The 16,811-nt window shown below is 45.9% G+C and overlaps 1 protein-coding gene across 1 annotated transcript in view; it reads right to left on the bottom strand.

The window, feature by feature from the left end:
* Positions 1–1,468: 1,468 nt before the first annotated feature.
* The window catches only part of RPIA (ribose 5-phosphate isomerase A), a 31,922-nt gene continuing 16,579 nt past the window's right edge, over positions 1,469–16,811 (bottom strand). Inside the window, exons 4-9 of the mRNA XM_082672305.1 lie at positions 14,615–14,674; positions 12,355–12,419; positions 11,050–11,118; positions 10,241–10,382; positions 8,636–8,735; positions 1,469–3,317 (exon numbers count right to left, since the gene is read on the bottom strand). Coding sequence (XP_082528431.1) covers positions 3,223–3,317; positions 8,636–8,735; positions 10,241–10,382; positions 11,050–11,118; positions 12,355–12,419; positions 14,615–14,674 — 531 coding nt within the window. The 3' untranslated portion in view covers positions 1,469–3,222. The remainder of the gene's footprint in view (positions 3,318–8,635; positions 8,736–10,240; positions 10,383–11,049; positions 11,119–12,354; positions 12,420–14,614; positions 14,675–16,811) is intronic.

Here is a 16,811-nt window from a genome sequence, read left to right as displayed (position 1 = left end):
ACCACTGCGCCACCAGGGAAGTCCTCTCCTGCTTCTTGATGACATCCATTCCAGTACAAAGCCCTCCCCCAAAGCCCCAGGCATAAGCCTAAATCCTCTAAGTCCTAACACCCTTGGACAGACTCCCCATGGCATGTGACGTCCTTCACTCAATGGGTCAATAAAACCAATTTTGTTCAACTACATGTTCTGAAGAGTCTTTGGCTACAGGGAACTAACAACCCTTAACCATAAACATCCTCCCCAGGCTAGCAGTGCCTATGGTTGCCACTGTGCGTATATCCTGGAAAGGGGAGAAAGGAAACAAGCATGGGAGGAGAGAAAATCAGTGATGGCATTAAGGACCAGCTCCTACAAGGGCCTTCCCACAGCCGACCCTAGGTTGTACAATGTCCTGCTCCTTTCTCCCATTAAAAGAAAGTTCATTAGAGAACAGAAATTTATTAATAGTATAGGATTACCCATGAGTCTATACACATACAGACATACACAATAAACCATTCACTAACTTCAGTACTTTAACAAATTACAAATTACTTGTGATTCAAGTTACAAATGATGGATACAACAATTAAGAACACCAACCCTTCAAGAGTCCTACAACCACCTGCAACTATGAGCCAGAAAAGCCTGGCCTGCTTTCCAGTGTATGACCTGAACAAGTTACTTAAACTGAGCCCGTTTCCCACTCTGCCAATGAAAAGAACAGACACCACCAAGTTGCTGTGAGACAACAGGCCAAAGGCCCAGGCCAGCACCTGCACACAGTGAGGACAGGTAGGGCTCTGTCACCAGTCACCTGATAACTTTTCCTACCTCGTGGCCCCTCCTCCTTACTGTGCTGACAATTCCTCTGTCAATCTGTCTCGCCCCAAAGGCTGGAAGCATCTGGAGCACAGGAGGTGTCTCGTCTCTGTCCCCACCCTCCCCCGCCCTGGCCCCCAACTACTCCCCACTAAGAACTGGCACATGATGGGGACTTGATTGAAAAACACTTGATGATTGAAGAGTATCAAAACTTGATGAGCTCTAGCTGAAACCAAAGTAGAATCGATCTGATTCAAATCCAAGTGATTGTTTTTCCCCTTTGATGTCTCCCAGAAAGGTGGCAGCTTAACTTGGTTATAAACTTTTCCCAAACACCGGACTTGCAGCTTGCCCTGTGCCCCTCCAACTGCTCACAAGCCTGCAAATTGTGTCCATCCAACAAGATCACATTTACTAACAACTGTATTGAAGAAACTTTAATCAAGATTGACCTCTAGAACAAACTGCTGTATGCGTACCTGAAGCACAGCAGCTGTTTTTTCTTCTTCATGAGAAGAAAAACCTCACATTCAACTTAAGGGAACTGCAGTTGGGTCACAGGTGTGAAGGCGTGTGAAAGTCTCTGAGGATTTACATGTGCTGTGGAGCGTGCAGGCGTTTTTCAGAAGCCCAGTTTAACTTTGTTTATCTTTATGCCTTTATCTTTATGCCTTTATCTTTATGAATTTAATCCAAGAGCTTTAAAGGATCATTCCAAAAATCAGTTCTATCAAGTTTTCTCAGCTAAGACCTAGTGCCCATTTTGTGCAAAAATTACCTATCACCCAGACCAAAAGAGTCTTGGAGAAAAATAAAGCGCTCCTAACAATAGGTCTCCTAACAATGTGTGAGGCAACGATTTTTAAACAGCACCTTAAGAGCAAAGAAGAGAAGGAATTCAGCAAAGAAAGCCTCGTCAGTGCTCAGTCCTGATTGATTGACTTTTTTCCTGCAACTTGATTTAGCAGGAATTCCAATGCCACTAAGTTTGGCAGCTATAATCCAAGCTTCAGAACAGAGGCCAAGGCGAGTGAAATGACTGTCTAAGGATCGTGCGAAGTCAGCACGTGGCGGGGGGGAATCAGGGCTCTCCGCACAAACACCTTTGCAACAGGATGGATTCCCGAGTCCCATCTAGAATCATCACTGAGCTGATCACAGCCTTTCCGTTCCCATCGGAGGCTTTCTGGACGGTTCACTGCTCGTTAGGCACACTGCGAAGATTACAGACCGGGAGAACACAGAGAAAAGTCAGGTTACCCACTTTACTGCTTTTCAGCTTCCAGCATCGAAAGTCTGACCGGTGTGAAACTTGGGGATAATTTGTGACTTTTGTTCAGCTGTGTTATCCTCTATTAACAAAGAAAACTAATGTCTTATTTGACAGAGGTCTCTGGAATAAAACTGACATCAAGCTCTCTCAGAAATAAAGGTAATATTTGTCTACTCTTTGGCTCAAGACTGCTTGAGTGAATTCTACCCCTTATCAAAGATCCGATGTAAAGTGGGTGAGCAAAACTGACTCCTATTTTACTGCAAAACTGACAAAAATTCTACAGTAAAGACAAACAGTCAAAACGGCACCATACTGTTTTATTTCAACCTTCAAACAATATAAAGAGGTAACAACTTCTGATGCCGAACCATGCAAATAACAATAAAGGAACAAAAAAAATATTAACGACGAAAAGACAATCATTTAAAGGTGTTTCACAGCAGTGCTTTGGCAGTACTGGCAAGTACTTCCAGCCAATGGCTTCCAACAAGAGGGGTCTGAATGAACCCCCTGTTCTCGGCAAAAGAGCCCCCGTATTTTCCCCCTGGTGGTCTACACACTCTGAGTCACACACACCACACCCCTACGCTCACCGGATTTCTGTCATTCACATCTTACAACACGTAACTACACACTGGGCGTCTGTACACAACAAAAACGAAAAATAAAACAGTGTGGTAGAAAAGTAAACAAACTCCAGTGTTTCCAGTAAGGCATCAGGGAATCGCTGCTGGCTGGGCCCTTCATCTCACCAGTTTAAAGAAAAGTTTGATTTACATTTCTCAGCAAACCCAATGTTCAGAGGCTTCACCATAACCAGCAGGCTCAAGGTAAAAGTTTAAAAGACAGTCCTCCTTTTTTTTGGTAAATGTTTCATATAAAACATGAAATCAAGTTCTACTTTATAAAAAAACAACTAAGTATTTTTAATAGTAAAAATATATATGTTTATATTTCTCTTTTTAAAAAGACATTTAATAACAATACTTCAGAAGACCAGATTTAACCCTCAACCCCCCACCCTGCCAAGTGTCCACCTGGCACAGATACATTAAGGCAAAGGCTCCTGGAGAGGCATGTCCGCCTCGGCGGCGGGCTGGGGACACAAGGGGAACACACTCCGCTCCTGCAGGGCCAGTTTAGAAAGGCTTCTCCCTCATGTTCACCGAGCCGTCCTGCATCCCAAAGTAGACTCTCTCCGCCATGTTGATGAACAGGCCCGTGTCCACCACGCCTGCAGGACGAAGGACGGGAGGGAGCATTAAGTTTCAGTTTCCCAAGGCAAGAAGAAAACCAGGATCACAGGGCAGGGTCCGTAGGGGCAACTACCATGAACAGCACTGGACAAAGAAATGACAAGTCTAAAGCCCTCCCTCCCTCATGACAATGAAAAGAGATTCTGATTACTTTTATTTCTTCTTGCAATGCCTTCTCCCCTGCAGTCTTGGCTTTCCCTCTATACTGAGATGTGCAAAGCTTCTCCTGGCCTTCGGGCCTTTGCTCACACTGTTGCCTTAGTCTGGACTGGCCATCTTTTCAGAGAGGCCCCCCAGGATTACTCGAAGTACCCCCACTTCCAGTTATCTTCAATCACACTATCAGCCTTAGAACTTTCTCCCACAAAGGGCTGGAACATACGTGCAATGCATATATCACATCAAAATATATAAACTCTCCAAATCAATAAGACGACAGACAACCTAGTAGAAAAATGGGCAGAAGACTGGAAGAGGGAGTCCCCTGGTGGCGCAGTGGTTGAGAATCCTTCTGCCAATGCAGGGGACACGGGTTCGAGCCCTGGTCCGGGAAGATCCCACATGCCGCGGAGCAAAACTAAGCCCGAGCACCTATGAGCCCATGCTCTGCAACAAGAGAAGCCCACGCACAACAATGAAGAGTAGCCCCCGCTCGCCACAACTTAGAGAAAGCCCGTGTGCAGCAACGAAGACCCAAAAATAAATAGAAAATGTATTTATTAAAAAAAAAAAGACTTAAAGAGGCACTACACAAAAAAGGTTATCCAAAATGGCCAATAAACAGAGAAAACGGTGCTCAAACTAGTCAAAAGAGAATGCAAATTAAAACAAGACACCACAACACACTCACCAGAATGAGTATAATGAAATTTGACTAGAATGCAAAGACACTCCCACACGCTAACAGTAGGAGTAAATTGGCAAAACTACGTTGGAAAATGTCTGCTGGTACATCTTCTAAAGTTGAACATATTCATACCTGATGATCCAGCAATTCTACTCGTTGGTATATAAGGTATATATTAGGTATATATATGGCCCTCAAAAGACGTGTATGAGAACGTTCACAGCAGCACTTTTACTAATAGCTAAAAACTAGAAACACCCAAATGCCCATAAGAGTAGAATGGATATACAAACTTTTTTCCAAACACATAAATATGGTGGTATACTATTCAGTAGCGAGAATTAACTACAACTGTAAGCAACCTTCACTGAAAGTATTTACGTATATACACATACTACAATGAGATAATACAACAAGTCTCCTACATGCGAACCTTCAAGTTGCGAACTTTCAAAGAGGTGAACGTGCGTTCGCATAAGTTCACATAAGTTAGTTCACGTGTCTGGCATACATCGCTACGTCCGTGCATCCTCTACAAGTGGTTGTGCTTTTGTGCACCTTACTGTAGAGTACTGCAGAGAGTACAGTAGTATACTATCTTTGTTTCAAGCCCGGGATGTCTGGAAGCAAGTGTCAAAGCAGCAGTGATGTAGCTGGTACTACTGTACTTTTCAAGGTACCGTACTATAAGATGTTTTCTTGATTTTTTGTTTGCTTTTTATGTATTATTTGTGTGAAAAGTATTATAAACCTATTACAGTGCAGTACTATATAGCCGATTGTGTTAGTTGGGCACCTAGGCTAACTTTGTTGGACTTATGAACAAATTGGACTTACAAATGCGCTCTTGGAACAGAACTCGTCCATATGCAGGGGACTTCACTATACTGTTCAACTATCGAAAAAAAAAAGTTTGGGAGTTCCCTGAGGTCCAGTGGTTAGGACTCCGAGCTCTCACTGCTGAGGGCGCAGGTTCGATCCCCGGTCAGGGAACTAAGATCCTGCATGCCACACAGCGCAACCAAAAATAAATAAATAAAATTAAAAAAAAAAAAAGTTTGATGGACCCAGTGCGTAGGGCAAGCGGTACCTGCATACACTGTTAGCAGAAGGGTAAACTGGGCAATTCTGCACCAATAGCAAAATCAGATACACTTATTCTCTGATCTGGTAATTCCCTTCTGAAAAAAAAACAAAAACAAAAAAAACTGGAAACAAATATCTGCTAGTGGGGACCTGGTTAAATAAATTATGTGATAGCCACAAAATGGAATGCCATGCAATTATTTAAAAAAAAAAATGAGGGGCTTCCCTGGTGGCGCAGTGGTTGAGAGTCCGCCTGCCAATGCAGGGGACACGGGTTTGTGCCCCGGCCCAGGAAGATCCCACATGCCGCGGAGCGGCTGGGCCCGTGAGCCATGGCCGCTGAGCCTGCGCGTCCGGAGCCTGTGTTCCGCAGCGGGAGAGGCCACAACAGTGAGAGGCCCGCGTACGGCAAAAAAAAAAAATAAAATAAAATAAATTAAAAAATAAATGAGGAAGCTCTTCTGTGAACCATTACATAATAATCTTCAAGATGGGAAAAAGTAGGAAGCAAACCACTTGTCTAGTGTGCTGTCACTTACGTAAAAGGAGATGGGGGCGGGGGCTGATTTGCGTTTATGAAAGATCAACTCAAGAAGGACACACGACTTTGGCAGCACTGGCTGCCTCCAGACAGGGGGATGGGCAAAGGGATAGAAGATAGAGACTTTTCACTGTTTACTTTTGTAATTTTGAACTACATATATTAAAAAGGGTAAACAAAATTAAAATTTTCAAAGACAGCCCCCAATACATAAACAAATAAAATCATTTACCGGCAATAAAAAGCCATCAGGTAGAGAAAGGAGCTGCTGAAACACAGAGGTCTCCAGCACCACACTGGGCCGCCACAACTGGGGCCTCCCAAAGACATGCCAAGTGGCCACTCAAGACCCACCTTTTCAAAAATTTTGTAATACAAGGTGACAGCTTCCACCTGATCCAAGAGAAAGCCATACTGGCTCCAGAAAAGACTTCAAAGAAAGCGCAGAGATGTATGGCAGCAGTCTAAGGTCTGATCTTAGAGCAAACTCTCTTCAGGTTACTGAGATGCTAGGAGCGACTAACCCATTCCTACCCCCACCCTCCCAATTAGTGGAAAGGGCAGAGGTGGCTCAATGTGAACATGGGGGAAAGAACCTCTGCTCTGCGTGCAAACAATGGAACATCCAAGGGCGTGACCAGCCATGGACCGGTTTAACTGTCCTTTAAGTGTCCTCACATAAATGAACGTACATGGGACAAGGGCAGGGTGACAGGACAGACAGGATAGACAGGGAAACTTGCCCTCTTTTCCTCCCTTGATCATGGTCCAGCAGCAAGTATCTTAAGAGACCAAAGAGGAAGAGAAAAGAGAATGAGAAAGAGAACAAAACCTCACTGATGATCCTGGTGGCACTGCACTACATAATTTAACATCTAGCTTCTCTTTTTTCGCTTTCTTCATTTTAAGTTCCTCATGAAACTCTGAACTTCTCTAGGATGTAGCGTCTACTTACTAAGGTGGAGAGCAAAGCGTGGGAGAAATCTGCTCACCAAGGAGATCTCAATGTCTCAATACACCAAGAAAGGTCTGAACAGGTGCAACAGAGCTACCTAGTGGGCACTGCAAGAAATCCACCTAGAGAGGAAGAGCACCGGCAATGGTGAGCGGTTTCCTGTGCGTCCCTGGGTTTGTCTGCATTATCATTCGGGGCTAATCCTCCCACGTTACTGACAGCGACCTCTATGGCTTCTCTTCCTCCTGCCTTCTTAGAAGGCTCTTTAGTTCTTCCACTAAAAAGTTAACACTAAGTAAGGGAATAAGCTTAATTCAACCCATCTTCTTTACATAGTAAATCTGGAAAAAGATTGTCAATAGAAGACTAAAATAGTAGAGTAAAGTAAGGTTGGAGAATTAGCTCTTTATTACATGTCTATATACTTTTCATTTTATATATTTATATGTATTTCATTCCCAAATAGCATGGGTAAATCAGAATGTAATCTAGCAACTTAATTGATGATGAAGACAGTATACTTCCTTCCTAGGGATGTACTCGTTCAACAAATATTTCCACGTGTGCTGAGCACCATTTTAACTCATTTACTCCTCCCAACAATCCTATGAGGTAGGTACTAACAGCAGACTCTTTTACAGAGGAAGAAACGGAGGCGCAGAGATTTAACTGACTGCACAAAGGTCATACTGATAGAGCAAGCCTGGGTTTGGATCCTTACCCAGGATGTCTGCTCCAGAATCCACCCCTAGCCACTACAATCTACTAAACTGACTTCACCTGCCCCATTAGCTTGCTCTGGCCCAAGAATACTTCATGTCATGCAATATTCCCAGTTGGAATCTGAGTCGCTCGATATCATAAGACTGATATCTCTCACATCTGCCTCCTCTTTTTAATCCCCTCGTATGAGCCCTCAGCACCACCTCTGGCCTGGACTCATAACTCACCTCGATACTGCCCACCCAGCCTTCACCCAGGGCCCGGATCCCTGGCACAAGGTGGACTGGAGACACCCCACTGCTCCAGATGTCCGTGTCACATAACCCCCTTCTGACCTGGCTCTCGACGAAGGAAGAACTTAGAGTTCAGGGCCTAGAGGCAGACAACCCAGGCTCCCACCTTGGGGCTGCAGCCCTTGAGCAAACCATGTACCCTTCCTCGATCCGTGTCTTCCTCTGTAACTATCTTATTAAATTGGGGGATCAACGAGACGTTTTTCAACACTTAGCACAGTGTCTGGATCACTCTACACTAAGGCAGAGGTCCAAAGTCACCTCTCCTCCATGAACCTCCCCCTGCTTCGCAGAAGAAGCAACTCTAGACTCCTGGCATTCCACATTCCATCTTATTTGTAGACACAGCTCCTAGGCAGCCCCACACAGCTTTCCCCAGGTTCACATCAACTCTCCCTGAGGCAGAGCCCATGTTCTATTAACAGGAGAACTCCCTGTAACACGTGTCACAGCGCCCTGCCTGTGGCAGGAATCTAATGTGTGGGTGACCTGAGTCATTCTCCCCCAGAGAACATGCCAAAATCAAAGAGGCTGCAGTCAGGCTCCTGAAAGGAAAGGCTCTTCGCAGAGAGGGCGGGCTTATTTCAAGGCAGGCCCCATCTGACACCCCATCGGCTCCAGGCCTACCCCAACTGAATGGGTTGTGAAATGCCAACCAACGAAGCTGCTTGGTGAGCAATAACTCTTCTCGGAAGGAAAAGGCAAAGGCGTGAAGTTAGGAATTCCAAACACAGCATGAAGGAAATTCTTTCCAACAAGTCTTGCAAAGCCCGCATCCATCCACGGCCAGAGGCAGGGGACAGCTACGAAGGGCATGGGCGTCTGTGCTCAGTGAACGCCACTCCCATTACCTGGGATCATTTTGATAGTTGTGTTCACTTCACTCCATTTGTGGACCCGGTCAAACTTCCAGTCCAGGATAAAATTCCCATTATCCGTCACCACAGGACCCTAGAAGATAATTCCCCACACTTACAGAGGCCATGTACATACAGGCAGGCAGAGGAGAGCAGGAGAGTGGAGGTGATAACCAAAGACAAGTATCTTAATTAACCCGCTCCAACCAGTACCCCTGCCTCGTGCTTTCTAGGAGGCAGGAACTTGGGAGTCAGAACTGGAGTCTTGAAGCCATCCAGGCATAGATAGATCTCACAGGAGCCGTTAACCTCTGAAAGCCTCAGATTCCTCAATGGCAAAAAAGGGATGATGAAACATACCTCATCAGGCAGCTTGTGGGTAAGCCACATGGGTAACGTTAGCCACAGCGAGGGCTCACTGATTCTTAGCTATGATTAGAGTGAAAAACTACAGCAAAAGAACAGACTACCAACACGGCTCAACATTCCCACAGCTTCACGTGAAGAACCATCAGTAATGCAACATAAGACAAGGCTCCCCCAGGTGGGGCAGACCCATCCAAAAGGCAGGGAGCAGAGATGGGTCCTGGGGTCAGACAGGCTGGGGGCAGTTTTAGTTAAGTAATCCAGAATTCCGCGACAGCTCTGCGCACTAGAAAGCGTTTAGCAGCGTAAACGTTGACAGAACACTACAGTCAAAGGCAAGGAAGTGAGGACTCCTCTGCAAACTGGAGAAGGGCTGGGAGCCCAGTGCAGAACCCCACGAAGGCACGATGCTGGGCTCTAGTGTGGAGGAACCCCAGCCATGAGAGAGCACCCCAACAATCTCCTCTTGGCTTTTCAGCTACACAGGGAGCCAGAGTCAGAGCTCTGTACAACCAGTATGATTAGGATTATGATGTTGTAAAAGTCACAAAAACACCAGGCAGAAAACACGTCACAATAAAAGTTCGTCAGGGTAGAGTTACAGATAACTTGCTTTCTCTTCTGTACGTTCCAAACTTTTTATATATAGTTCCGTCTGCAACTACAGTTATTTTTTGGAGTATTGCTGTTGCTTTTTTGTTTATTTAAGTGTAAGAAAAAAAAGTTCTGTGCAACCCACTTCAGAAGCTGAAGAGAAACATGTGGACGAAGTTTCTGGAGTATATTCCTGGGGAGGAATTCACATCTCCCAAGAAACTCTACTTCATTTAACCACAGAATGAGAAAAGAGGAGGAAAAATAAAATTACACCATGAAACCTGAATAACTTTCTGCCCCAGGTGGGCCTCCCAAAACCCATTTTTAGCAGCTGTTAGTCAGAGATCCAGGCCTCGGGTACAAAGACCAGATAACCTAAGGAGCACAGATCCCGAGCGACAGAAAATACGCCCATCTGTACAGAGAATATGCATTGCATTAAGTATAGTCTTATCTACATGAGTTTGAATGTGGAAACTGATAAAGCCAGCGCTCTAAAAGTAAACCAATAGGCTGATTAAAAATAAATAAACAGAAGCCACCTGCCCAGTCTATGCACAGACCTAATGGAAGCAGGAAGGAGGACACAGCCCTGAGAGCCTGGAATGCCTTCCAGAAACCTCCCTGGCCACTTACTGCCTTGTTGACAGCCATTCGAAGTTCAATCACACCCCCAAACTTCTGGGTCACAGCTCGGCTCACTGGGACATAGGCCATCGGGATGACCTCGATGGGGATTCCCTTGTGCCACTGATCCCCGAGGTTCTTTGAATCTTTCCTGGAAAGAAAGAGTCAGAAAGTACAACAAATGTAAATAAGCTCAGTGGTACAGACACAGCAAATTCAGGCATGGGGGTAATAATGAGGTAAGAGGACAAGGGAAGCGAGAAGGGTCGAGTGCACGGGGCTTCAAATGCATTGGCTGTGTTTTACCGTTTAAGAAAAGCAGTAGCTCTTGTAAGTAAATATGACAAAAATGTTAAAACCTGGATGTGACTGGCTTGTCATATACAGGTGTGAAGAACATCATCATTTATAGCTGTAATTTTTTTTTTTAATTAACATGTTCGCAGGAGTGCCTTCTATCAGACTCCCTGAAGGAGAATCTGAGAGCCTGGTCAAAGACTGTCCACGACACAAGTCACGTGTGACCCCAGAGGCTGCAGGGCCGCTTCTTGAGGCTCCTTGCTAGGAGCGAATGAGTGATAAATAAGGACGTGCTCTGTTAACAAGGGTGACGAGCTGTTTCCTCCTCCTTCCAGTGGACACATGAAATAGCAGTACCTAACTTCAGCACGAAAGCAGAGCATAATCCTCCAGGACACGGCCCTCCGCCATAGACTATCAGAAAAGCCCCTCCCTCCACCTGTTTCTTCCTCTGTAATATGAAGCCTGGGGTCCGATCTACCTCCTCAGCGGACAGTTCAGAACACCAAACATCGTACCTGAAATCGGCAATCACGATGAAGCGACTGGCATTGCCAGCCACAATTTTCTCCTGGGTCAGGCAGCCTCTGGGGGATGGGGAAGAAGCAGCAAATGAACACAGGGGTAAGTAAGACAAAAACTGAATTCGGAAACTAAGGTCAGATATGGGAAACCAAAATCCACTCAATTCTGGCACTTAAAGAGAAATTTAATTTTTAATTCTTAAAGGAACACCACCCCCCCAACTCCATCATACTGTGCAACGGACTGACTTGTGTCTCCCTGCCCCTCCCCCAAAATTCAACTGTTCAAGCCCTAACCCCCAATGTGACTATACTTGGAAGACGGGGTCTCTAAGGAAGTAATTATGGTTCAATGAGATCATTAAAGTGTGGCCCTGGTCTGATAGGATGGATATCCTTTTAAGAAGACACCAGAAAGCTGTCTTACTCTCCCTCCCTCCGCCACAGGAGATGCACTGAGAAGGCCGCCATCTGCAAGCCCAGGGCTTCCAGAACTGTGAGAAATCAATTTTTCCATTTAAGTCACTAAGTCTAAGGGTTTTGTTATGGCAGCCCAAGCTAAGACATGCTGTTTCCAGTAAATGGACTATGGAAACACAGCCTGTGTCTGGGAGAAATGGTTCCCAGTCAGGCAGCGGGCATAATCCCATCTAAGATGCATCTGTCAGGAAGCACTGTGCCTGGGGAGAAGCCACCTGAGCACGGCATGAAGCGGAGGTTCTGCAACTGGAGAAGTAAGGACAAGCTCTGAACAACCTGCCGTATCTGCAGTGTGACAGCCAGGTTATAAAGTGGAGAGAGCACAGTGAGATGTGAAGCAAATTCTGTGTCACTCCACAGTCTGCTTGATTATACGAACCAGGAGACCAGGACTTCACCTCCTTCGACTCACCACTTCCTAACCCCCCAAAATCAACACCTGAGAAACACCCAATAAATGTTTTCCAAATCAATGAATACATACATCACTAACTGCTCAGAGCCCACAGACCTAGTAATCTAGTCCCGGTAGTATGTTTGCTTTAGCCTGTACAGTTTTTAAAGTTGGAATCAGCAGAAGGCAGCAAAGAGAACCCTTTAAGAGGAATAATTTCATTGCAGAGGCCCAGGTTCCTGTCACCAGACTGCTACTAACAACCAGAAATGCCAGGCTGGTTCTACAGCCTTATGCTGTCCACATCCAAGTAGAGAGACAAACTCATGTACATCACAGCGGCAATGTGTTTATTCTGTATTCCATTTTGCTTTGCTAAGGATTAACCGGCAGATACTCTGCAGAAAAATCCCCACAACACTCACCCACCACCCTTGATGAGATTGAGATCAGCATCTACTTCATCAGCACCATCGATGGCAAGGTCAATCTGTGATGAGGGTAAGGAAAGATATAAAAAGCACTAAGCTTGAACATGCCATAGCTCATCAGGTCCCAGCAGCCCTATTAGCCAGCACAGTTCTTCCTATTTAGCCAGTCAGGAAACTGAGGCCCTGAGAGGTTAAGCTATTCCACTAAGGTCACCAGGAAACAAACAGGGCAACCACACCTGGGCCCAACTCTTATCCACCACTTTACACTCCCTTTACTCACTGATGGGCTTCTCTGGGCATGAGCTGGAATTATTGAGAGCATGCAATCTCAACGTGGGTAACTTCACCTCCAAGTACAGAAGGAGGTATACAGTATACCTGTGAGATTAAAATTTCATTGGGGGTGGGCATTAATGGAAAAAAGGCTGAGACACACTGATTCAGAAGTCTCCGTACTAATGTGGCAAAAATACCGGCATGCTGACACACATCTGATGCAATACAGGACTGGAAATTTTCTGAGGTACCCCCGCTATGACCCACCAAGGCACCTGTCTGGGCTGGCCCACTCCCTTTACAGGAAGCTCCACTGCCAGGCCCAAAAGCAGTGGGAATAGGTTCATTCATGTTTCAAAATTTGAAATCAAGAAAGGGATGTACTTCTTGTCACTCCTGGTACTCTGCAGAGACAAGGTGGGAGCCTCAAGTATGGTTTTTAAAAGAGCAGTATAAAACCTCAGGGCGCAGATTCAGTTCAAGCTGCAGTTAGAAGCTGCTTGGCCCAGGGCCTGCAAAGCTTCGACGGGGCATCCTCGCTTCCACCCTTTCACAAGGATGGAGGTACAGCCTGCGATGTTCCTCCCCTCTCTGCACCATGGCAGCTCTCTGGGGCCTGGAAGGCGGCAACCTTTTCTGTCTGGGTTTCACGCCCACCTTCAGCCCAAACCACTCTCCCCACAGAGATGAACAGCTGATTCAGCCTGTGCCCTGGCTTTACCCACAGATATCTCTGAACAAGCCCTTCCCATGGTACTTACTAACCCATCTGTGGCCCACATGTCCCATGACACAGTGGATTAGTAGACCACCATCAAGTCTGTTTTCAAGCTGCCGAAATCCCACCTCACTCTTCCAATGCAGCCTTGCCCTCTCCTCTCCTTCTCCCTCTCCCCCTCCCGCTGCTGTGCACAAAGCCATTCCACTCACTCGGTCCTAGACACCCCAGCCAGTCTCAGCACTGCACACATGCCAGACTGGAACCTCCCCCATGGTTCCCATCTACCCCTCTCTGGAATGCTCTCTCCTGCCCTTGCCACCTAGCCTTCACAGCTCTGCTCAAACTTTACCTCTTCCCACAACACCCTTCTAAGCAGCATCCTCTAGAGCCAGAAGCACCTGGATTCACTTTCAGGCTCTGCCACTTACAAACAGCATGGTCTTAGGCAAATGCCTTGCCCTCTCTGTGCCTTTCTCCTATCTGTAAAATGAGGTCATAATGGTACCCACCCTCAAGACTACTGGAGCTTAAATACAGCTGACCCTTGAACAACATGGGTTGAAACTACACAGGTCCACTTATACAGATTTTTTTCCACTAAATACGTACTACAGTACGTGACCGACGGTTGGTTGAATCCACAGATGCTGAACCGCAGATACAGAGGGCCAACTACGGGACCTGAGCATCTGCAGATTCTGGTATTCGCAGTGGGTCCTGGAGCCGCTCCCCAGCAGATACCCGGGGACGACTGTGGTTTAATACAGGCCCGGCACTTAGCATAGTAACTGGCACACAGTCGGCTCAGTAAACGACAGCCGTGAGCATGCTGCTCGCTCTTCAGTCTCCTCCAGATTGTCCGTGTGTTTAATCATCTTTACCATACAACTTCACTTTAATCTGTTCTCAAAGACCCACGGCTGCCTCAGATGATGCTTCTTATCTCCACTTAGTTCTGAGGGCCGCCCTGCTCGTGTACATCGTATACGTCTGTGTGAGGGCTGCAGGAAGCCCTGGGTCTCTGAGCCCTCTCGGTTAAACCACAGGGAATGTCCTAGAAATTCATAAGCTCTTCTCTTCTGACCTCAGCTAGGATTAATATTCAAAGTCCTAGGAGAAAAGCTAGTATGACTAACTGACTCTTCTCCTAGACTCAACAAGATATCCAGAGCCCATGAACAAGTGACAACTGTTTAAAAAAAAAAGAAGAAGAAGAAAGGAGACCAAAAAACCCAGCAGCCTCTCTCTACTTACCTCTGGGTGTCGGTCCAGGTCACTGAGAGTTAAGCCATACTGCAGGATGAGCTGACGGGCCTGTGGAGGACAGGAAAAACCATCCTTAATCATTAACTCTTAGTGACGGCAAGAATCCCCAGAATCCTCTTGGATTTAAGTGTCAGACACTGAGTCCCACCAAGGCTTCCTCTCAAATCCAACCTGGTCCACCACGAGGTAGGAGATCTAGCCCCATGAACAGCAAAAGTTAATTCATTCCAGAAGCTTGAAGAAGGTAGACAGCACACAGTGAACACTGCTCCAGTGCTAGGCTGGGAGTTCCTCCTCAGTGACCTGTTACTTAAGATAATGTCAAGGGGGGCTTCCCTGGTAGCGCAGTGGTTAAGAATCCACCTGCCAATGCAGGGGACAAGGGTTTGAGCCCTGGTCCGGGAAGATCCCACATGCCACGGAGTAACTAAGCCAGTGCGCCACAACTACTAAGCCTGCGCTCTAGAGCCCACGAGCCACAACTACTGAGCCCGTGCACCACAACTACTGAAGCCCGTGCGCCTAGAGCCCGTGCTCCGCAGCAAGAGAAGCCACCACAATGAGAAGCCTGCACACTGCAACAAAGAGTAGCCCCGGCTCGCCGCGAGAGAAAGCCGTGTGCAGCAATGAAGACCCAATGCAGCCGTAAATAAATAAAGGTAGCCTCATGGCCTCCCAAAGCCTCTGGTAATACAGTACCAGTAGTTCCCTCCCCACCACCACCCCCTCCCCCACCACCACCACCCCCCTCCCCCTCCACGGCCATTCAAGGTTTCACTTTCCAGGGTTTCAGTTACCCAGAGGCAACCTTGATCCAAAAACATTAAATGGAACATTCCAGAAACAAACAATTCACAACTTTTAAACTGCATACCATTTTGAGTAGCTAGCCCTCATCCCTTTGTCCTGCGTACCCTGCCTATTTGTCATTTAAAAGCCATCTCAGTTATCAGATTGACCGTCACAATACCACAGTGCTTGTGTATCAAGTAACCCTTACCTCGTTTTATTGTGCTTCAGTTTACTGCACTTTGCAGGTACTGCATTTGTTACAAGTTGAAGGCTGTGGCAACCCTGACTCCAAGGAGTCTAGGGGTACAACTTCTCCAGTAGCATTTGCTCACTTTGTGTCTCTGTGTCACATTTTGGTAATTCTCGCAATATTTCAAACTTTTTCATTATTGTTATTATATTTGTTACTGTGATCTGTGATCAATGATCTTTGATGTTACTACTGTAATTGTTTTTTGGCATTATTAGCAATAAAGTCTATTTATTTATTCGTTTATTTATTTATTTATAGCTGCACTGGATCTCCACTGCTGTGCGCGGGCTTTCTCTAGTTGCAGGGAACGGGGGCTACTCTTCGTTGTGGTGCGTGGCCTTCTCATTGTGGTGGCTTCTCTTGTTGCGAAGCACAGGCTCTAGGCGTGCAGGCTTCAGTAGTTGTGGCACACAGGCTCAGTAGTTGTGGCACACGGGCCCAGCTGCTCCACGGCATGTGGGATCTTCCCGGACCAGGGCTCGCACTTTTGTCCCCTGCATTGGCAGGCGGATTCCTAACCACTGCACCACCAGGGAAGTCCCTAGCAATAAAGTGTTTTTTAATTAAGGTATGTACATTGCTTTTTTAGACATAATACTATTGCACATTTACTAGACTACGATGCAGTATAAACATAAATTCTATACGCACTGGGAAACCAAAAAATTCATGTGACTCGCTTTATATCATACTCACTTTATTATGGTGGAATGGAACCAAACCTGCAATATCTCCAAGGTAATGGTCCCAAAGCGCAATAGTGATGCTGGCAATTCAGATATGCCAAAGACAAGCCATAAAGTCCTTTAAGTAAAAAAGTAAAGTCCTCAATTTAGTAAGTTAAGAAAAAAAAGTTACATGCCGAGGTTGCTAAGATCTATGGTAAGAATGAATTTTCCATCATGAAGTTAAAGAAGGAAAAAGAAAGCTGTGCTAATTTTGCTGTTGCATCTCAAACTGCAAAAGTTACAAGACTACAGTGCATAATGCCTAGTTAAGATGGAAAAGGCATTAAATCTGTACAGTAGGGTATTTTGAGAGAGAGAAAAACCATATTCATGTAACTTTTATTATGGTGTATTGTTATAATTGTCCTATGTTATTATTTGTTGTTGTTAATCTCTTACTGTGCCTAATTTA

Source organism: Grampus griseus (genome assembly GCF_964374135.1).
Source record: "Grampus griseus genome assembly, chromosome: 15".
NCBI lineage: Eukaryota > Metazoa > Chordata > Mammalia > Artiodactyla > Delphinidae > Grampus > Grampus griseus.
Note: the sequence above shows the minus strand (reverse complement) of the source record. Positions and strands in the feature narration are given on the sequence as shown.